Source organism: Bubalus kerabau, chromosome 9 (assembly GCF_029407905.1).
Source record: "Bubalus kerabau isolate K-KA32 ecotype Philippines breed swamp buffalo chromosome 9, PCC_UOA_SB_1v2, whole genome shotgun sequence".
Classification (NCBI taxonomy): domain Eukaryota; kingdom Metazoa; phylum Chordata; class Mammalia; order Artiodactyla; family Bovidae; genus Bubalus; species Bubalus kerabau.
In genome coordinates this window covers 27,473,859-27,494,512 of record NC_073632.1, presented here as the reverse complement: position 1 = coordinate 27,494,512, position 20,654 = coordinate 27,473,859, and the positions used below count along the sequence as shown (strand labels likewise).

Sequence of the window (20,654 nt, the reverse complement as noted above, 5' to 3'; positions counted from 1 at the left end):
AAGGCTACCCATTCCAGTATTCTGGCCTGGAGAATTTCATGGACTGAATAGCCCATGAGGTCACAAAGAGTCGGACACAACTGAGCAACTTTCACTTTCACTTTCTTTCATGGTGTAATGTATACCACACAGTTTTTTACCTTTGTGGAGTAGGGGGTGGAATGGCCAGTGGAATTAACAGAAAACTAGAACTAATAGATAGCAATTACTATTGTATAGCCATCGATTTTCTTCATTTTCTGTGAGTATGATCCACTTGGCAACATTTACTTCTGTAAGATTCAGGGTCTCTCTACTGCTCTTTATCAGACTTCCTTTCACTCCTGACTCAACAGATTTTTAGGTTCTGCTTTCTTTGAAAGCATAGGTTGCTGACAATATGGACAACATGGAAATACAGAAACACTAGGGGAAAAAAGTGGATAGCTTGATTTATGTTCTTAACTCTGTATGGGCTGGAAGACATTTAAAATACATTTTGCTATTTTATGTAAAGTGCTCTTTTTATAATCATATCCTCTCCTTTAGTTTTTGTAGGTAATTGTGTTGTATTTATATTCACTCCCCAAGAAAGAACTCTGTTCTCAGAATTTTGCAGATACCAACCATGGATGCTTGTATTTGATTTTGTTCTGACATAATGCCACCAAGATCTTGGTTAGATGGCTGCCACTCTAGCTGAGTGGACATGCAAGTCTTCTGTTGCACAAATAGGGTAGGTAGACTTTGGGTTTGGTCAGCCAGTGGTGTTTGTACACACCTTGTGAATTGAGGACTGGCCTGTCAGTCTCCATGCTGGGTGATAGGTCAGGGCAGGTAAGTTCTAGGGCTCTGGTTCTTGATGTACGTTTGGACAGCCCATAAATGCAAACATACTACTCTTCCAGGTAGGTCATGGAGGTGGTGCAAGTGCCCTGCCTGACGTATCTGTCATCACTTGTCTAGGATTTTCGTATATGTGACAGGCGCCCCCTAGTGAATAGAGGCACTTAAGTTGGCCTCACTATAAAAAAGAGGCTGGGGAAATACCATCTGAAATGGTTTTAAGAATTTGATACTGTATTAAACAAGCAGAGACGCTGAGATTTTGCAAATGTGAAAGGAAAAGAGGGGAGGGATCTGCTCTCCATAGAAAGTATTCAGGATCTCACAATGCAGAAACAGTAGTCAATTTTCTAGATGAAATTCAAACTAATCTGAACCTTGCCAGACCATCAAAATAGAAGAGTAAATTGTTGATCATTATTCACTCTTATCCACTCCAGTATTCTTGCCTGGGAAATCCCATGGACAGAGGAGCCTGGCAGGCTACAGTCCATGGGGTCACACAAGAGTCAGACGGGACTTAGCAACTAAAACAACAATCCACTCTCCAAACTTGACAGGATGTTTTATACATAGTGTATAGCTTCTAGAATCAGACAGATGCACATAAATTTAGGTTGAGACTTGAGAAACCATAATTTCAATACAAAAACCTTCAATCTGGTTTTTTGATAAATTGCATTTTGTTCGGTTAATTTCCAAAAAAAAAAAAGAGCATATAATGAAGACTCTGGTTGCTTGTGTGATACAATAAATCAGTTACTTTTGGTTTTCTCTTCTCTCCTTAGAATGTCTGCCACTTACAGTTTTTTATGTTCTGAAAAAATATATTATCATTTTGACATAATCATAAATACTTATTTATAGCACTGGGTTGGGTCTTTGAAAAGGAACCCAAAATAATTCTTATCTTCCAGGATGCTTCCAATATAAAATAAAATCAAAGATCATATAACAGGTCAATTGGAAAACAAATAACTATGACAAAAGATAGTATTCAGATTATTGTAATACTGTCAAAGAGCACAAGAAATTAACACTGCACTCAAAGGCCTGTATTTATTGATCAATCAGTGGCCTTTAACTGGAGCATCCTAAATCAACAATTGGTGAAAAGGTTACACATAAAGTGGGTGACATGCTTAAATATCAAGTAGGTGAAAAGGTTATTGGACTATTCTCAAAGGTCTTGTTTGATGTCAGAAGCTAATTATGAACTGAGTGTAGTGTAGTTTTGGTACTTTTTAGAGGTTCATTTTTCAGGGCTAAGATTATCTTGTGGCCTCCTATCTTCTTCTTATCTAAACAATAAATAAACAAACAACTCTTCCCTCTTTTGCCTAGATTGCCTTTTGTCTCCTGAGTGATCATCCTTTCAGATTCACCACAACTCCTTCAGGTCTGAGCAGACTTCTCTAACTGAAAGGCCTCTCTAGGCCCTCTTTCTTCTCCTAAGGACCTCGTTTAATTATTATAATCTCATTGAACAATTACACTGCTTTGATTACTCCCTGAATATTAAAAGACTCTACCTAACAATAAACGCAAGCATTTATTCAAATTATTTGTAAACTTGTTAATGATTAGCTCCCCAAAGTCCATTCTCCATCACCGTAGCTCAGAAGACAAATATCCTTTTACTTATTTAGAAGGATAACTTCAGCATCTTCCTTATCGTGGTGACATCAGTGCAGGTGGAGGTGAAACAAACAAACCAACCAAAAATCAAAAACAAAAACCCAAGGGACATCGAAATGATTGACAAGTAAGGACCAAAGAATGTCGCTCATCAGCCTTGTCCACACGACTCCCATCCTTCCCCTGTCCTGTTTTCTAAGATGCATCCCGGGCGGTTGCGAGGTCACCTGTGGGCAGGCGGAAGACTTCTCCGCAGCGGCCTAGAGGGAGAGGGAGGCGGGAAAGGGGCTGGGGATGCGGTGGGGCGGGTGACCCGGGAGGAGAGGGCGCGGGGAAGCCCCCTTGCGGGTCTCCCCGGACGCCGCGGCCACAGCAGGGACCCGAGGCGCCTGCGCGGCCACCGCCCCCGCCGCAGCATCCCTGCGCCGGGTCCCCGGGCGCGCGCGAGCGCGCGGGAGGGAGGAGGGGCGCGCTGGCCCCTCCGCCCCGCGCGGCCACGTGATGCCGGCCGAGGAGACTGGAGCGGCGGCGGCGGCGCGCGGCGGCAGACTGGTGCAGCGCCCGGCGCGCGCGGCGGCACCTCCTCCGCCTGCTTCTCCTTCCCTCCTTCTCCTCCCGGGAGCCTCGACGGTCCCTTGCCCTCCGCCCGGCTCCTCGCCGCCGCGTCCCCGCCGCCGCGGGGCCCCGAGGAGGAGGCGAGGACGCAGCTGCGGCGCCGCCGCCGCCGTTAGACGGGGGGACTCGCGGGGGAAGGGGGTCCCCCGGCCGCCGCCGCCGAGGCCAGCCCTCCCGCGGGGTCTCCGCTTTCTCTTCGCGTCGCCGCCGGCGCCCGCTCTCGGCCGGGATGGGGCTCCTGGACTCGGAGCCGGGCAGCGTCCTGAACGCGGTGTCCACGGCGCTCAACGACACCGTGGAGTTCTACCGCTGGACCTTGTCCATCACAGGTAAAGCCGCCGCCTCGCCATCCTCGCCGTCCTCTCCATCCTCGCCATCCTCCCCCGAGGGGGGCCTCAGCCTCGGCCCCGACTGCCCTCCGACCCCCGCCCGGCGGCTGTTGGGGTGCTGCGGGTCCGAGGACCGGCCGGCGGGCGGGCGGGCGGGCACTGGTTAAATCGGATCCGAACGTTAAGGCGCTCCCCTCCCCCGGCGCCCGCACGGTTTCCCTCTTGAGCTCCTTCCGGCGGGTCTCGCCAGGTTTCTCGGATGCAGGCGCTTCGATCGCAGCTGGAGCCTGGCGCAGGCCCGCCCCACCCTGTGGCCGCGCACCTGCCGGGCTCTGACCGTTCTCTCCGGCTCCGGGGTCTGCTGTAACCTTTAGGAACATTCCGTGATGGGGCTCGGGGGAGGGGAGCAGGGCCCGGGGTGGGGGTAGGGGGTCGCTGTCCTTTTGGGCTCCTGGTTGCCTTGACACACCTGCCCGTAATTTTCTTGTCTGGCTCGTCCGTCCGCAACATCGTTTGGAAGGAAAAGTCGGAAGCCATTGTTCGGCTCCTTGAACCTGGGAGGGGGTTAGTTTCGGAGGCTTTTTCATCCGCACGGAGGTTCCAAGTGATTGTCTGCGAAGGCTTTGCGCAGTGCAGTGCGGTCAGGGGGAGGGGGGGAAGCTAAAACAACCGGGAGAGAAATGGGGAATCTGTAGGATGGGGGGGTCTCTACAGCAGCACCTAGAGGTGGTCCCAGAAGCCTGCATGGGTATCATTTTCTTAAATTGACCAACTTTTCTCTTTCGCCCTCGCAGTTTAACAGGGATCCTTAGTTAACTGAGCTAGGCGGCTTTCCTGCCTAAGGGGAGGCAGTTGTTATACTTTACCATTTTTTTTTTCTTTATTTACTTCAGTTACTTTTGGGTTTAAAGCGTTTACAAAATTTTAAAATAATAAACGAGGCCAACAGGATTTTAGGAGGGATCTTATGTTTTATCATTTGCCAGTCCTTTTGCAGTACTGCCCTTCATGCCAACAGTGGAAGAGGTTTACATGACATGTTACCATCGTGCCTCCCTTCCCTAAAAATGGAAATATATTCCTATAGTTTGGTGTCTGTTGTATAGTTTGGTGTTTGTTGTTAGAGGCAGTGGTTGCAGCATGAATACATGGATATATGTTGTGGAAAAAAACGTATTCTGAAATTATTTCTGTGGGATACAAAATGATTTTTTGGCATTGCCTCGGTTTTAACTTCAGCAGAGTTCTTTTTGAGAAGATGTTAAGTTTGACAGTGAGAAATAAGCGATTTAATTAGCTGTTGCACTTGAAAATGGTTAAAAAGCAGTTTTTAATGGAGTCATTGATTTTTAAAGTCTCCCTTCTATGTAGTGTCCATTGAGGTTTTTGTGGTACCTACAAAAACTGGGAGAGATGTATCATTTCCTTCATCTCTGTGATTTTGGTTATTTAAACATTGCATCAGGGTTTCCCATTACACAATTGTGCAGAGCTGAACATCAGGCATATTGGTTGGCAGATAATTGCACTTTGCATATTTCAGACTCCAGACATTGTCAAGGTCCTCCAATCTCCATATAGCCAGCCACACCCAGGACTTCTCATGCCTGTCTGTCTTCCCTCCCTCAGAGCTTTCCCACCTTTGGGAAGGCTCCATTTCAGAACCATTGAGAACAAAGGTAGAATGTACCTTTCTGTGATGGTTAGTTCCTTCCTAATGATGCTGGTTGGAGAAGGAAATGGCACCCCACTCCAGTACTCTTGCCTGGAGAATCCCATGGATGGAGGAGCCTGGCGGGCTACAGTCCACGGGATTGCAAAGAGTCGGACACAACTGAGCGACTTTACTTACTTACTTACTTACTTAATGATGCTGGTATTAAAAAAAAAAAAGTCACAAATGAAGTGGGAAATTTCATGCAGTTGCCTCATGTGAAAGCTTTCCTCTGGCCTGTGAAGGGCAAATAAAATAATATAGTATCGTGGACCAAGCCTGAGAAATGAGAGTAGCTACCAGAAAGAAGTGACCCATCACTAGCAGGTCAGAGGGAAGGTATTTGCCCATGCTCTGGCTATCCACTTACGAAACCTGAGACTGCTTCCTTGCTTTCTGTAATGAGCTACCTAGTGTAGGTAGATGGTATTTCTTAACCAACTTAGAGGCTTAGTGGGATATAGTCTGCTCTTCTTGCTGCTGTGTAAGGAGGACTATTTCAGACTCAGGCAGAAGAGCTGGTCTGAACCCAGCGCTGCCCCATTTCTTCTCACCCTGTCGCCACACCCCCGCTTCTACGCTCTCCTGTCTTTGACTGATTCATAGGACTGATTCCAAGAGGCCCTCCTTCCTATAACTTCATGAATATCTGGGTGAAGGAGTTTCAAAGTAGAAAAGTAGCTTAGGAGATGAGGCTGAAGAAAAAGTTGATGAATTTGGAAGGAGGGTAAGATAAAAGTGGGCAGAGAGAAAGATGGTCTTGAGAAATAGTGGTGAGTATGGCTAAAGAATGCAGATCCTCCAGGGAGAGCAAGAGATGAACAAGGCTGCCTGCCCTGGAGCGCTTTCATCCCCACGTGGTAGCTGTGGGCTTCTTGCTTTCTGTTCTGTCAGTTCATTAAATATTTCTCTCCCCTGAGGTGTCTGCCTAAGTGTAAAGTTAGTGTCAAGGTTTCTGCCTAACTCTATCTACTTTGGGCAGTCTAATAGGAATAGTTACACACTTGGGGAGTACATTTGATGATTCCAAAGATTTTTGCCCTAGGGCAATGTCTGGAAAAATTAAAATTTTTTGCTATTATATTAAATGATGGTATTTAGTAACACATGTCCAAAGCAATGCATAAAAACCGGGCTTTTCAAAGACACATATCTAGCAAATGCAGAATATGTCCTGCAGTGTATGAACATGCAAAATGTTATTTTTACCATGTAATTAACAGTGTTTACCTTGGAATTGAAACTGTGAAAGAGCTGTACTCTTAGAAAACCTTCAAAAATAATTTTTCTCTGTATTTTTAGATATTTTGAACAAGTAAGTGAGTCTTAGTTTATAATATAAAGGAAAGTATAGACTGATACAGGACTTTTTTAATACCAGTTGGTGGCATGAGAATAGGTACTCTGATGTCATTGTGGTGTTTTCCTTCTGTTCTTTCATTTTATGAATACATTAAAAGCATTGGACTGGGATCCTAGGCTCAAAGTGTATATCTACTCAAGAAAAATTGTAGGTACGATTTCAAAACTGATGAGTCAATATCCCCAACTTACAAATACCCTAATTGTCTATATTTTCCATTGCATTTATTATTTTAGTAATTACTTATTAGTAGCATTTTGTGTTAGTAGCATTTGTGTTAATGCTACTTATTAGTAGCATTAACAAAGAAACATCTTAGAAAGTTAATAACCAGCATGTCCACTCTAAGGCCAGTTGTCTCTGGAGGTACCATATTTCTTTTTGACCACGTGTTTGTAAACAGCCATTGTTCATGGAATATGTTTGCACATTGCATGTGTGCTTGGCAGGGCACTGCTCTATGTTCACTAATATAGCAGACTATAGTTGGGTGAAAAATGAGTTGTCTACTTGGGAGTTGTGATCAAAGTAGGTAGGTGAGTAGGACTTGAGATCAGAATGTGAAAGGCCAGTCTATCTGACCTTCCCCTCACTTTGGAGGGTCAGATGGGAGAAGTGTGGTCCAAGAGGGTAGAGGCCTCTTGTGGGGTGATGATAAAATCTGGAAGCGAGGCTTGTATAAACTTTCCTTCTTATCTCATCACTTGCCATGTGCTGGCACTGTTCTGGGCTCTGGGATAGAATGAGGACAAGTGGTCACCACCCCAGGTAGCTTGTGAAGTCTGGAGATGACACCCATTCCAACTTCCTTGCTGTCATGGTCTCAAAGCAGTGTGGTCAGAGTCAGGGTCAGGCCTCGCTGGAGCCTGGGGAAGGTCAGGAAACTCCTCTACTCTCCGTGTCTCCACTTCACTTGCCTGGCAGTCTTGAGTTGTGAGAAGGGTGTATGGCTCTGTCTTTAGAGTATTTAAGCTGTTTCACCATGTGAAATTGATGTGGATGCTGTTGGAGAGTGTTTATTAGGTTGACTAAAAATGGATGTCAAAACTAAAAGTCCATGGAAACTAGGAATGAGTTTAAGGGCCAGTGAGTCAGACAGGTGTGCTGAAACTTGAGGGCTCACGGAAGGGGGTGTTTAACTCAGCTCAGATAGGCAAGGGTCTGTTCCACAGTTTCCTGGGCCCCAGAGGCGCATGGGTCTTAAACAGGTTATTCAGTTACACTGGGGCTTCCCAGGTGGCATTACTGGTAAAGTATCCACCTGCCAATGCAGGAGAAGCAAGAGACAACAAGGGTTCAATCTCTGGGTCAAGAAGATCCCCTGGAGTAGGAAATGGTGCCCCACTCCAGTATTCTTGCCTGGAAAATTCCATGGGCAGAGGAGCCTGGTGGGCTACAGTCCATGGGGCCACAAAGAGTTGGGCACTATTGAGCATAGCACAGCATTATTGCATTGATCTTGTTATTTGTCACAGCTAATATATAGTTGTTTTTTTAAATCCACGTCAGTATCTAAAATAGGTTTTCTGTTTGGACTAGTGTGGGAACTCATCATTTTCAGTGTTTCTTTGAGAAAAGACATTCTAAGTTCTAGACAGTGAAAGACAAATACATGTTCATCTTCTAATGTGGTGTCTCCCTTAGGCCATGTTTTCAACGAAGTCCTCCTCTTACCTTTTTTCACAGCCTCCCTGCAGCCTCCAGGAAGTCCATGCTGCTGCAGGGTTTTGTCTGTTTGTTTGGTCCTGGACTCTAATGTCTGATACTCGCGTCCATTCCGCCAAAGTATCCAATCACAGATGGAATGCCAGGAGGGGAGAACAATGCAGGCTCTAAAACGGGAATCGGGACACAGTTTTACACAGTTAGATTCTTTGGCTTTGGGAAACAAGGCTTTAAGAATTACATAGATAATTATATCAGTGAGTGCTTTTGTGATCTTAAGAGCCACAGGAAGTTGGTCATCCTTTTAAAATTCAATGTTTTGTTTTTTTCCTAAGTCCTGTGATAATGTCATTAGTGAATGATTTAATGTTAACCAAAGTATTATCTTTGAATTATTGAGTCACTTATTATTTCGAATTAGACGTCTGTGGTCACATAGAGAAGAGTCGGGTAGCAGAATCTGTCTTTTCTCACGTTGAGATGGCTCTTTTTTCTTTTTCCTTATGAGGACATTTTTTCCTGTTCAAGGTGCCATTGTTTCATTTTCCCTTAGGATGAGAATGTATTACAATATATATGTTACAAAATCATAGGGATCTTGACTTTTAGAGAAGAGAGGGGAGGAAGAAGTACTTAGCCTCTCAAAACCCAGTTTCCAGCTCTCCTGTCTGCACTGGTCCCTGTCCACAGGCCCACAGCTCGAACCAACCTGGAAGACTCACGCTTGAGTAAAACAGGTGCACTTGATGTCAGCTGTCACACTGCCCTTGCCTTTCCTGCCCTTTGCCCTGGTTACCTTCCCACATGCCCTTCACCAGGCCCCGGCTCAGTCTCTCTCCCACGTGGAGCCTTTCTCAGCCCTGGTACCCGCGCAGTTCATTGCTCCACCTGACCCCATTACCCTGAGCGCTCGCTCATGTGCCTTCTTGTGCAGTTTCTTCTGAGACTCTGTTTTCTTGCGCTGTTTTAACCTTCATTATTACTTATCTTTTCCCTTCTTTGTACTTTTCTCCCCAACACTGGGGAGTGTCCGTTCATCTGTTGACTTGACATGACTCTCTTAATCTAGCTTGATTTCAGATAGTGAAATTTCAGATACATTCTGATTGATAAATATTAGTAAGGCTTGGGATTACACTAAATTATGGAGAGTTTAAGGGGTTACAGTAAATTATGGAGAGTTTAAGAATGATCTTTATCATAAGTTAGTCTTAAATCAGTCAGTGTTGACTTGATTTAATGAAGGAATCAAACCATAAAATCACTTAGTAGCACAGAATATTCTCAAGAGATGTAGAACCAGATGCCGTTCTTCCTCTCTCTTCATCATCTGCACATAAGCACTGTGATGTGTGTGCAAGTGAGGTGTCCATGTGGTGTAGGAGATGGAGAGGACCCTGGACTGGGGTTTAGACTTTAGGCTTTAGTCCTGGACCTGCCACTAATTACCAGTGAGTGTGTATAGCGGGCACTTTGCTTTTGCAAGTCAACTTTTTTCATATGCAAATTGAGTTGAATTAGGTAATCTCTGCGGAGAAGGCAATGGCACCCCACTCCAGTACTCTTGCCTGGAAAATCCCATGGACTGAGGAACCTGGTAGGCTGCAGTCCATGGGGTCGCTAAGAGTCAGACATGACTGAGCAACTTCACTTTCACTTTTCACTTTCGTGCATTGGAGAAAGAACTGGCAACCCACTCCAGTGTTCTTGCCTGGAGAATCCCAGGGATGGGGGAGCCTGGTGGGCTGCCATCTATGGGGTCGCACAGAGTAGGACACGACTGAAGCGACTTAGCAGCAGCAGCAGCAGGTAATTTCTGAGGTCTCTCCTGGCTCTTAAATTCTAAATATAGGTGCAGCTTTTAAACATTCTTTACATAGATAAAGCAATTTCAAATAAACATATACTGATAAGTAATTGAAAACCTGACTCCAGGCAACAATTCCAGTCTTCACCCGTAAAACTGTTATTAGTGCTGTGTAAGGAGAAGGCAATGGCACCCCACTCCAGTACTCTTGCCTGGAAAATCCCATGGATGAAGGAGCCTAGTAGGCTGCAGTCCATGGGGTCGCTAAGAGTTGGGACACAACTGAGCGACTTCACTTTCATGCATTGGAGAAGGAAATGGCAACCCACTCCAGTGTTCTTGCCTGGAGAATCCCAGGGACGGGGGAGCCTGGTGGGCTGCAGTCCATGGGGTCGCACAGAGTCGGACACAACTGAAGTGACTTAGCAGCAGTGCTGTGTAAATATTAAAAATAACAAGTTCATGTTTAGTCCTTTTCACTTTCTCTTATTTGCGTCATAAGGGATAGGTGAAGGAATAAAAAAACGCAGAGATGCAGATATTTAAGCCCCTGTTTTTTTGATGTAGTACTGTGTTTGTTGCTGTAATACTCTAATGATCTAGGTATTTCTCAAACAACCCAGAGTTAACTATTTTGTCAAAAATAATAGCAGTAACGTTAAAGAGTAAGTTTATTATTCTGAGGATGGCTTTTTACATGGTTTTGGAGAAGTTACTCATGATTTGAGGGGGCTTATATTTCTGCTTGTACAATGAGAAGATTTGAAACTACATGTCCCCTTCAGGCCTTTTTATTGAATTCTCAGAATAGCTCCTAAAGCAATGGCTTAGATAGTCTAAACTTAATTTTACTTCATACTTTTTTTCCTATAGAACATGCATATTTTATCATACATTATTAGAAAAGATTTTCAGTTTTAAGTACTCTTTGAGCATTTCTAGCAAATTTGGAAGTATGGCTTAAATTTTTTGTAAAATTGCTACTAATATGTAGGTTTTAGCATACAGGGAAAACAAAAGAAATTAAATGGTTTTGCTGTGTGTTCCTTAACTTTGGTTAGGCACTTTGGTATTAAAGCATCTTATTTTTGTCATTTATTCTTCTCCATGGAATATTGTAATTCTTAAAAAACTCAATATAATACTTTATTTGTATTTAATTAGAATTTAAAAGTCAAATGCATTAATCCACTGAGGAATCAGTTTCTCGTTGTTAGGTGTGATCACATCAAGGCATTTGTGATTTTTGAACTGATTATTTGAAGGAGTAAGCTTCTCTTTTTTCATTTTATTTGTTTATCAGATGAAAACTTAGGCACAGACATGTATTGTTAAAGAATTTCATGTATATTTGTTTACCCATATTCAGAGCAGCTCTGTTAATAATGGCCGAGAGTGGGAGCAACCCAAATACCCACTGATGGGTGAATAGATAAACTGTGATACATGCATACAATGGAATATTATTCAGCCTTAAAAAGAAAGGAAATTCCGACACAAGCTACAACATGGCTGAACCTTTTGGGCGTTATACTAAGTAACAGAAGCTAGTCAGGAAGAACCAAATACTGGTGATTATGAAGTCCCTAAAATAGTTATATTCATAGAAAAAGAAAGTAGAGTGGTGGTTGCCAGGGGTTGGGAAGGTGGTGGGGAGACAGGGACTTGTTTAATGGATATAGAGTTTCAGTTTCACAAGATGAGAAGGTTCTGGAGGCTGGTTGCACAACATTGTGAATACATGTAACACTAAAGACGTGTACACTAATGACATGTATACTTTAGAAACTGTTGAGATAGTAAAGTTTATGTATTTTTACTACAATTTTAAAAAGATTTTCATGTGTTGTAAAATTAATATAGCATCTCTAGAAATGATCTTTCTTTGGTGTTCATTGCCAAAACACTAAAACTGTTTTTTTGTTTGTTTGTTTATCATAAAATGTCTCTCTTTGTAGAGTATTCATGCTGCTGCTGCTGCTGCTAAGTCACTTAAGTCGTATCCGACTCTGTGCGACCCCACAGACGGCAGCCCACCAGGCTCCCCCGTCCCTGGGATTCTCCAGGCAAGAACGCTGGAGTGGGTTGCCATTTCCTTCTCCAATGCAGGAAAGTGAAAAGTGAAAGTGAAGTCGCTCAGTCATGTCCGACTCTGTGTGACCCCATAGACGGCAGCCCACCAGGCTCCCCCGTCCCTGGGATTCTCCAGGCAAGAACACTGGAGTGGGTTGCCATTTCCTTCTGCAATGCATGAAGGTGAAAAGTGAAAGTGATGTCGCTCAGTCATGTCCAACTCCTAGCGACCCCATGGACTGCAGCCCACCAGGCCCCTACATCCATGGGATTTTCCAGGCAAGAGTACTGGAGTGGGGTGCCATTGCCTTCTCCGTGCTGTTGCTTTTTAAAAAAAGTACCCAAATGGTACTAGAAGGCTTCCCAGGTGGCACTAGTGGTAAAGAACCCACCTGCCAATGCAGAAGATGTAAGAGATGTGAGTTTGACCCCTGGGTCAGGAAGGTACCCTGGAGCAGGGAATGGCAACCCACTACGGTATTCTTGCCTGGAGAATCCCATGGGCAGAAGAGCCTGGTGGGCTACAGTCCATGGGGTTGCAAAGAGTCGAACATAACTGAAGTGACTTAGCGCACATGCATGCAAATGGCCAGAAAGTAGCAAATGACAGGGACTACAGCCTTGGCTTTGTATTTTGCTTTACAGGATTACCGAGAACTTCACAACTCTGGGGTTTAGGCCTGGCCAGCAGTGATATTTTCCATGTTTAGAAGTTAACTTGTACGTGACAGTGTAGTGGAAACGAATTGAAAGAGGTTGTTTCATCTCTTAGCCCAGTGCCCTTGTTTCCCATTGTGCTCGCCCAGCAAGAAGGCAAAGTCTCTTATTTTACCTTACCTTACACTGCTTTCTCATGGACATAGTATCACCATATAGAATACTAAATCTGAACAGAGTCATAATACCACTAGAGGTAATCTAAAGAAAAGCATCTGAAATGCTTAATGGTGCTGTAAGGGCTGTTGTATGAAATTAAACTAAAGTATTATATATATATACACACACACACACATACATATATATGTATATATATGTGTTGTTTAGTTGCTAAATTGTGTCCAACTCTTTTGTGACTGCATAGAATGGGGAAACAGTGGAAACAGTGACTGACTTTATTTTTCTGGGCTCCCGCCATGAAATTAAAAGACGCTTACTCCTTGGAAGGAAAGTTGTGACCAACCTAGACAACATATTAAAAAGCAGAGACATTACTTTGCCAACAAAAGTCTGTCTAGTCAAGGCTGTGGTTTTTCCAGTAGTCATGTATGGATGTGAGAGTTGGACTATAAAGAAAGCTGAGCACCGAAGAATTGATGCTTTTGAACTGTGGTGTTGGAGAAGACTCTTGAGAGTCCTTTGGACTGCAAGGAGATCCAGCCAGTCTATCCTAAAGGAGATCAGTTGTTCACTGGAAGGACTGATGTTGAAGCTGAAACTCCACTACTTTGGCCACCTGATGCAAAGAGCTGACTCACTTGAAAAGACCCTGATGCTGGGAAAGATTGAGGGCAGGAGGAGAAGGGGACGACAGAGGATGAGATGGTTGGATGGCATCACGGACTCAATGGACATGGGTTTGGGTGGACTCCAGGAGTTGGTGATGGACAGGAAGGCCTGGCGTGCTGCGGTTCATGGGGTCGAAAAGAGTCAGACACGACTGAGTGACTGAACTGAACTGAGACTGTAGCCCTCCAGGCTCTTCTGTCTATGGGATTTCCCGGGCAAGAATACTGGAGTGGGTTGCCATTCATTTCCTTCTCCAGGGGACCTTCCTGACCCAGAAATTGAACCCGTGTCTCCTGCATTACAGGTGGATTCTTTACTACTGTGCCAACTGGGAAGTCCATATACCATATATATGAATATATATATATATACACATATATATATATAAAATATAAAAAGTGGTAGTGGTATTTAGCCTGAGAAGGTGAAGGTGACTTCCATATTATGGACTCGCCTAGGACCTTAAAAAAAAGTATATTTAAAGTGAATTATGAAAGTGTTTGCCAAACTTCATAATATAAGAACTAAAAACTTATTAATTAGTTAATTAGTGAAGAGGAATTCAGGATCCATTATGGATATTCAGCAAATAGAACAGTTAGCAAGAGAAGATCTTAACCAAAGTTTCCGTTAAAACACACCTCATACTCCAGTAGTATCTCAATGTTTTTTTACTTTTAGTTTTTTTAAAGCCACACTGATAGCACTAAGGGTGGTATTTGGACTTTGAACTCTCAGATTAGCACATGGAGGATGTTTTATGACTGCTTTTTCTGAGAAGCCCAGCAAAGTGTGAAAATGAGGTGAGAAGATTACTTGCCTGCATTCTGTCTTGGCTTCCTGTATGCATAACATTATTCTTCTATATCAAATGTACATATGTTTAAGTCCATTTCTTCATCATCAGATCAGATCAGATCAGTCGCTCAGTCGTGTCTGACTCTTTGCGACCCCATGAATGGCAGCACGCCAGGCCTCCCTGTCCATCACCAACTCCTGGAGTTCACTCAGACTCACGTCCATCGAGTCAGTGAAGCCATCCAGCCATCTCACCCTCTGTCGTCCCCTTCTCCTCCTGACCCCAATCCCTCCCAGCATCAGACTCTTTTCCAATGAGTCAACTCTTCGCATGAGGTGGCCAAAGTACTGGAGTTGCAGCTTTAGCATCATTCCTTCCAAAGAAATCCCAGGGCTGATCTCCTTCAGAATGGACTGGTTGGATCTCCTTGCAGTCCAAGGGACCCTCAAAAGTCTTCTCCAACACCACAGTTCAAAAGCATCAATTCTTCGGTGCTCAGCCTTCTTCACAGTCCAAGTCTCACATCCATACATGACCACAGGAAAAACCATAGCCTTGACTAGACGGACCTTTGTTGGCAAAGTAATGTCTCTGCTTTTGAATATGCTATCTAGGTTGGTCATAACTTTCCTTCCAAGGAGTAAGCGTCTTTTAATTTCATGGCTGCAGTCACCATCTGTAGTGATTTTGGAGCCCCCCAAAATAAAGTCTGACACTGTTTCCACTGTTTCCCCATCTATTTCCCATGAAGTGATGGGACCGGATGCCATGATCTTCCTTTTCTGAAGGTTGAGCTTTAAGCCAACTTTTTCACTCTCCAGTGTCACTTTCATCAAGAGGCTTTTCAGTTCCTCTTCACTTTCTGCCATAAGGATGGTGTCATCTGCGTATCTGAGGATATTGATATTTCTCATAGCGTTGTTAAATAATGCCTACTGTGAACATTAACATAGGTGTATAAAATGGAAATTGCAGCATTTTATAGTCCATAATGATCCTATACTAGAAGCTCAGTAAATAGCAGTGAGTTTCAACATATGAAGATGGTATCTAAATTCATGGTTAAAAAGTATATATTATACATATGCATATACATCTGCCTCTCCTTGTGACCTATGACTGCCCTAAATCTCCCCCACTGGCTTTTATGAATATGTAATTTTTTAAACCATGAATATAGATATAGTCTGCACATGGTAGAACTCACTACTGTTTATTGAACTTCTGTTATAGGACTTACGAATTATAGAAAGCTATGATAGGAATTTTATATACTTTGTATTATTTAATGTTTCTTCGTGTCCTTAGAAGAGGACTTCCCTGGTGGCTCAGTGGTAAAGAATCTGCCTGCAATGCAGGAGACTTGGGTTTGATCCCTGGGTTAGGAAGATACCCTGGAGAGGGAAGGGGCAACCGACTCTAGTATTCTTGCCTGAGAAATCCCTGGTGGGCTGCTGTCCGTGGGATTGCAAGAGTCGGACACAATTTAGTGACTAAACCACCACCATGATGAAGAGATAGACTTAAAACTGTACAACTAGAAAGTAACAGAGCTGGGATGAAATTGAGATCTTTTACCTCCGTCTTTCATTGGTGACCTTTGCATAAAGCAACACAGCCTCCTTACTCGTCCTGCAAATACTGTTTTATTGTCCAGTCATCATGGTGAACATTTATTGAATGTTTATTATGGGCCAAGCTCTCTGACCAGTGCTTTGTATGTGTCACATTTAATCCTTATACTCCTTTGGGTTTAGTATGTAACTATCCCCATTTTATTTATTTATTTTTTTTCAGTTAAATTTTTTTTTTTAATTATTTTTTATTGGAGCTTCCCAGGCAGGTTCGATCCCTGAGTCAGGAAGATTCCCTGAAGAAGGAAATGACTACCCACTTCAGAATTCTTGCCTGAGAAGTCCTATGGACAGAGAAGCCTGGCAGGCTATAGTCCATAGGGTCACAAAAAGTTGGACATGACTTCACGATTAAACAACAGCATGTGTGGGTGCTCAATTGCTCAGTCGTGTCTGACTCTTTGTGGCCCATGGACTGTAATCCACCAGACTCCTCTGTCCATGGGACTCTCCAGGCCAAGAATACTGGAGGGGGTTGCCATTTTTTTCTTCCAGGGGATCTTCCTGACCTCGGGATCGAACCCATGTCTCTTGCGTCTCCTGTATTGGCAGGTAGATTATTTACCACTAAGCCACCTGGGAAGCCCAAGCAACAGCAACAGCAATTTTTATTGGAGTATAGCTGCTTTACAATCTTCTGTTTCTACTATCCCCATTTTCTAAGCAGATAGACCAACCTTCCAGATAATATCCATTTAGGACCAACCCTCCCAAATTAAGCCTTCATGTAAATGATCTGCACCTCGTATCACACATTGACTCACTCACCTTGTCTGCGTTACTGCCTTTTCTCCTTTGAAGCTTCTGAGTCCGTCCCTGTTTTAGCTGCTCTCTATGAGAAATTTTATAATTTCTCTCGCTTTTCACCTTTATTGTGTTCTCTGTACAGATATACTTGGAACCAGAATTCTTTTTTCTCTGTGTTAATTCCTCTCTTCATTCTTGCAGGCTCTTGGGTGACTAGTATACAGCTGAGTTCATAAAACTCTATGCTGGCCATTGAACCCCTCAGAGCCTTGCTGGTGATGACCTGCACTCTCTCCAGTCTACCCATCACACTCTGACCTCTTAGTCTTTTCTAGCTCAGCCTCCGAATTCTTCAAGAGCTGCCCTTTCCTTCAGTTCATCCAGGCATTCTTCCAAACTGAAAGCAGCATCCTCTGCCCTGAGCCCAGAGTGGGTTAAAGCAGACAGACATTCCCCCTGGTCATCACCCTGACTCACCCCCGAGTCCTCCGCTATCTTCAGAATGTTTCATTTCTAGAGTAAATCTCAGCTGGTGACCTGTCCCCTTGTATCCAGACCTTTCTTCTCTGCTTCTGCCTATTTCATCTTGCTGATACCCCAAATCTTCCTTGGCTTGAAGAATATATTAAGCATCAGATTTTAGACTGGTACACAGAAGAGGTGGTATTTAGTTTATCCTTGTCACAGAGATAAGATCTTTCGCAGACTCTTCTTGACAACAGTTATCTACATTTGCTCATTAAAAATTTCTTTTAGCAAGTTTTTGCAAGTATTGTTGTAGAGATGCATCAAGGAACAAGGGCTGTAGCCCTGGCCCTCATGATACTTCTAATAATTGGAGGAAGACATTGACTACACCTCTTTGGGGTGCTTTCAGTGTCCAGCATAACATGAAGTCACTGTTATTTTTTATAGTCTTTAGAGGCGAATGGATTTATAACAATATCACCTGAAGATTAGTGATTAGCTTCCAGGTGTTAAAAACATGGAGTTGATTTGCAGTTGTTGGTTCTAATTTATTAAGGAGGGGTGAATAGTTACAATGTGTAGTACATACTTCTTGATGTCTTGACTATACTCCAGAAGCTACTCAGTGTCTCTAGTTGGTTGCTGGACTTGTGTTTTTCTTTTGTCTGTGGGAGGTTAAGGGCTTCCCTGGTGGCTCAGATGGTAAAGAATACACTTAAATGCAGGAGACCCAGTTCGATACCTGAGTCGGGAAGATCCCCAGGAGAAGGGAATGACCATCCACTCCAGGATTCTTGTCTGGAGAATTCCATGGACAGAGGAGTCTGGCGGGCTGCTGTCCATCGGGTCACAAAGAGTCGGACACAACTAAGCGACTAAGCATTATGGGAGGTTAAATAGAGGTAGACGTTGTTAGAAAACAAAACTAGCTGATTTATTCAGGGAGGCTCTAGGAACAAACAAATCAAAATTACATGACTTGATCATGTATTATATAAAGTAGGCCCACACTTCTGAATAGACTAAAGCAGTTCTTAGACTTTAATGTGTTAATCACCTAGAAAACTAATTAAAGCACAGCTCTGGCTTAGTAAGTCTTAAGTGAGGCCTGAGAGTCTGCATTTCAAGTAAGTTTCCAAGATGTGCTTTTCTGCTAGTGCAGAGACCACACTTTCTTTTTTTTTTTTTAATTATGTATTTATTTTTGGCTGTGCTGGGTCTCCACTGCTGCAAGCAGGGGCTCCTTGCTAGCTCCAGCGTGCGGGCTTCTTGTTTTGGTGGCTTCTCTTGTTGTGGAGCTTGGGCTCTAGGGCTCGTGGGCTCGGTAGTTGCAGTTTGAGGGCCCTAGAGCTCGGGCTCAGTAGATGGGGTGCTCGGACCTAGTGGTCCCTCGGCATGTGGGATCTTCCCAGACCAGAAATGAACCTGTGTCCCCTGCACCAGCAGGTGGATTCTTAACCACTGGACCACCAGGAAAGCCTGGGACCGCACTTCAAATAGCACAAGGATGGAGTTTTAATGTTTTTGATAATCTACTATGTTACTACATACTAGGGCTTCCCTGGTAGCTTGGACGAAAGAATCTGCCTGCAGTGCAACAGTTCGCTCCCTGGGTTGGGAAGATTCGCCTTGGAGAAGGGAATGGCTGCCCACTCCAGTATTCTTGTCTGGAGAATCCCAGAGGAGCCTGGCGGAGTACAGTCCATGGGGTCGCAGGGAGTCAAACACGACTGAGAGACTGACACCGCAATCACTGTGTACTATGATAGGAAAACAAGAATTTCAAAATATTATTTTAAAATTTTAAAATATTTTTAAGAATTTTAAAATAATGTTATTAATATTTATTTAAGAGAACCACAGCAATGGCATGGATTTATATGAATACTTGTTTTTTTTCCCACTCCAACAGAGACTTTGTATTTTTTTTTAGAATGATATTGATCAAGGACTCTTGCTCATTTTATAGGAATCAAAAGGGCAGTTTAGAAATATCTTGAATGTTAGGAATCTGTATAGTTATAAAATTGAGTCACTTTGCTGTACAGCTGAGACTGGCACAACAGTGTAAATCGACTGCGTGTGTGCTCACTCACTCAGTCGTGGCAGACTCTTTGTGACCTCATGGACTGTAGCCCACCAGACTCCTCTGTCCGTGGGATTCTCCAGGCAAGAATACTGGCGCGGGTCCCCATTTCCTTCTCCAAAGGATCTTCCCGACCCTGGGATTGAACATGCGTCTCCTGGGTCTTCTGCGCTGGCAGGCGGTTCTTTACCACTGAGCCACCTGGGGAGCCCTGTAAATCAACTACACTTCAATAAAAATAAAATGTCTTGACTGTCGATTCTCACAGTAGCCATAATAATAGTAGCTGTTTTCTAGATACTTTGTGGCCTTCAGTGTGCTTGGGCTCAACCATTTGTGGGTGCAGCCACCGTGGGAACCTCTGTGGTTTTAGAGATCACGTCCCTGCCCTGTCTGGCATGGGACACAGTTAAGCAGACAGTGCCAGGACAGTGTCATGGCATGCTAGAGGCAGTCACAGCGTGCTTTAAAAGTTTCAGAAGAAATTCATGTTTAGTGAATTTTGAGTGCAAAAAGGGTTCGTGTTGGAGTGGCTTCCTGCAGAGGGTTTTCAGTTTGAACCTCAAAGCAACTCTGTGATTTGGGTAATCTAGTGGCGCTAGTGGTAAAGAATCCACCTGCCAGTGCAAGAGGTGTGGGTTCGATCCCTGGGTCAGGAAGATCCCCTGGAGTAGGAAGTGGCAACCCACTCCAATATTCTTGCCTGGAGAGTTCCAGGGGCAGAGGAGCCTGGCGGGCTACAGTCCATGGCGTGGCAAAGAATCAGACGCGACTGAGTAACTGAGCACGCACACATTATCACCTGCATTTTACATAGGAGAAAACTGCGGCCCAAGAGTTTCAGGTTCAAAGCCATGGGGCTGGAAAATGACCGATAGAGCTGGAATCCAGCTGTTGTCAGTTCAGGTCCTGCCCTCTGTTCCTGAGTGCCATATTCCCTCTGCTTTGTGTGACTCCCCAAGTCGTCACCAAACTAAGATTATTCCCTCCTGTAACCATGTGCCCTTCCTTATCAATTCTGGGAATTTGAATCTTCTAAAATTTTAAATTTTTACTAATTTTTCTTTTGATGGCCACTGAGCCACCTGGGAAGCCCTGTAAATCAACTGTCAGCTTAGACTACTTGCAGAAGAAAGTTCCTTCTAACTGGTAGAAATCCCAAGTTCTTAAAAACTTTAGAAGAAATAAGCCTTTCAAGGAAAGAAGAGGCCTATAGAGCTTTTTAAGAAAATTGTTTTACTATACATAGTTTGTTGTAAGAATTAATTACAGTTGTTTGTATACAAGTAGAAGTTTCCAAGGACTTGGGTTACTTCAAAACTATTGGACTAAAAATATTTTATTATTTATTAAAATCTGGCTTACATTTTCTTAAAAGGATGCTT

General features: G+C 43.7%; 1 protein-coding gene across 2 annotated transcripts in view; it reads left to right on the top strand.

Annotated features, from left to right (window-relative positions):
• Positions 1–3,063: 3,063 nt before the first annotated feature.
• The window catches only part of ELOVL4 (ELOVL fatty acid elongase 4), a 38,842-nt gene continuing 21,251 nt past the window's right edge, over positions 3,064–20,654 (top strand). The window contains exon 1 of one of the 2 annotated variants that reach the window (XM_055534867.1): positions 3,064–3,407. In XM_055534867.1, coding sequence (XP_055390842.1) covers positions 3,308–3,407 — 100 coding nt within the window. In that variant the 5' untranslated portion in view covers positions 3,064–3,307. Of the gene's footprint in view, positions 3,408–3,623; positions 3,764–20,654 lie in introns of those variants that run through there. The other variant, XM_055534868.1, reaches the window with a different exon arrangement.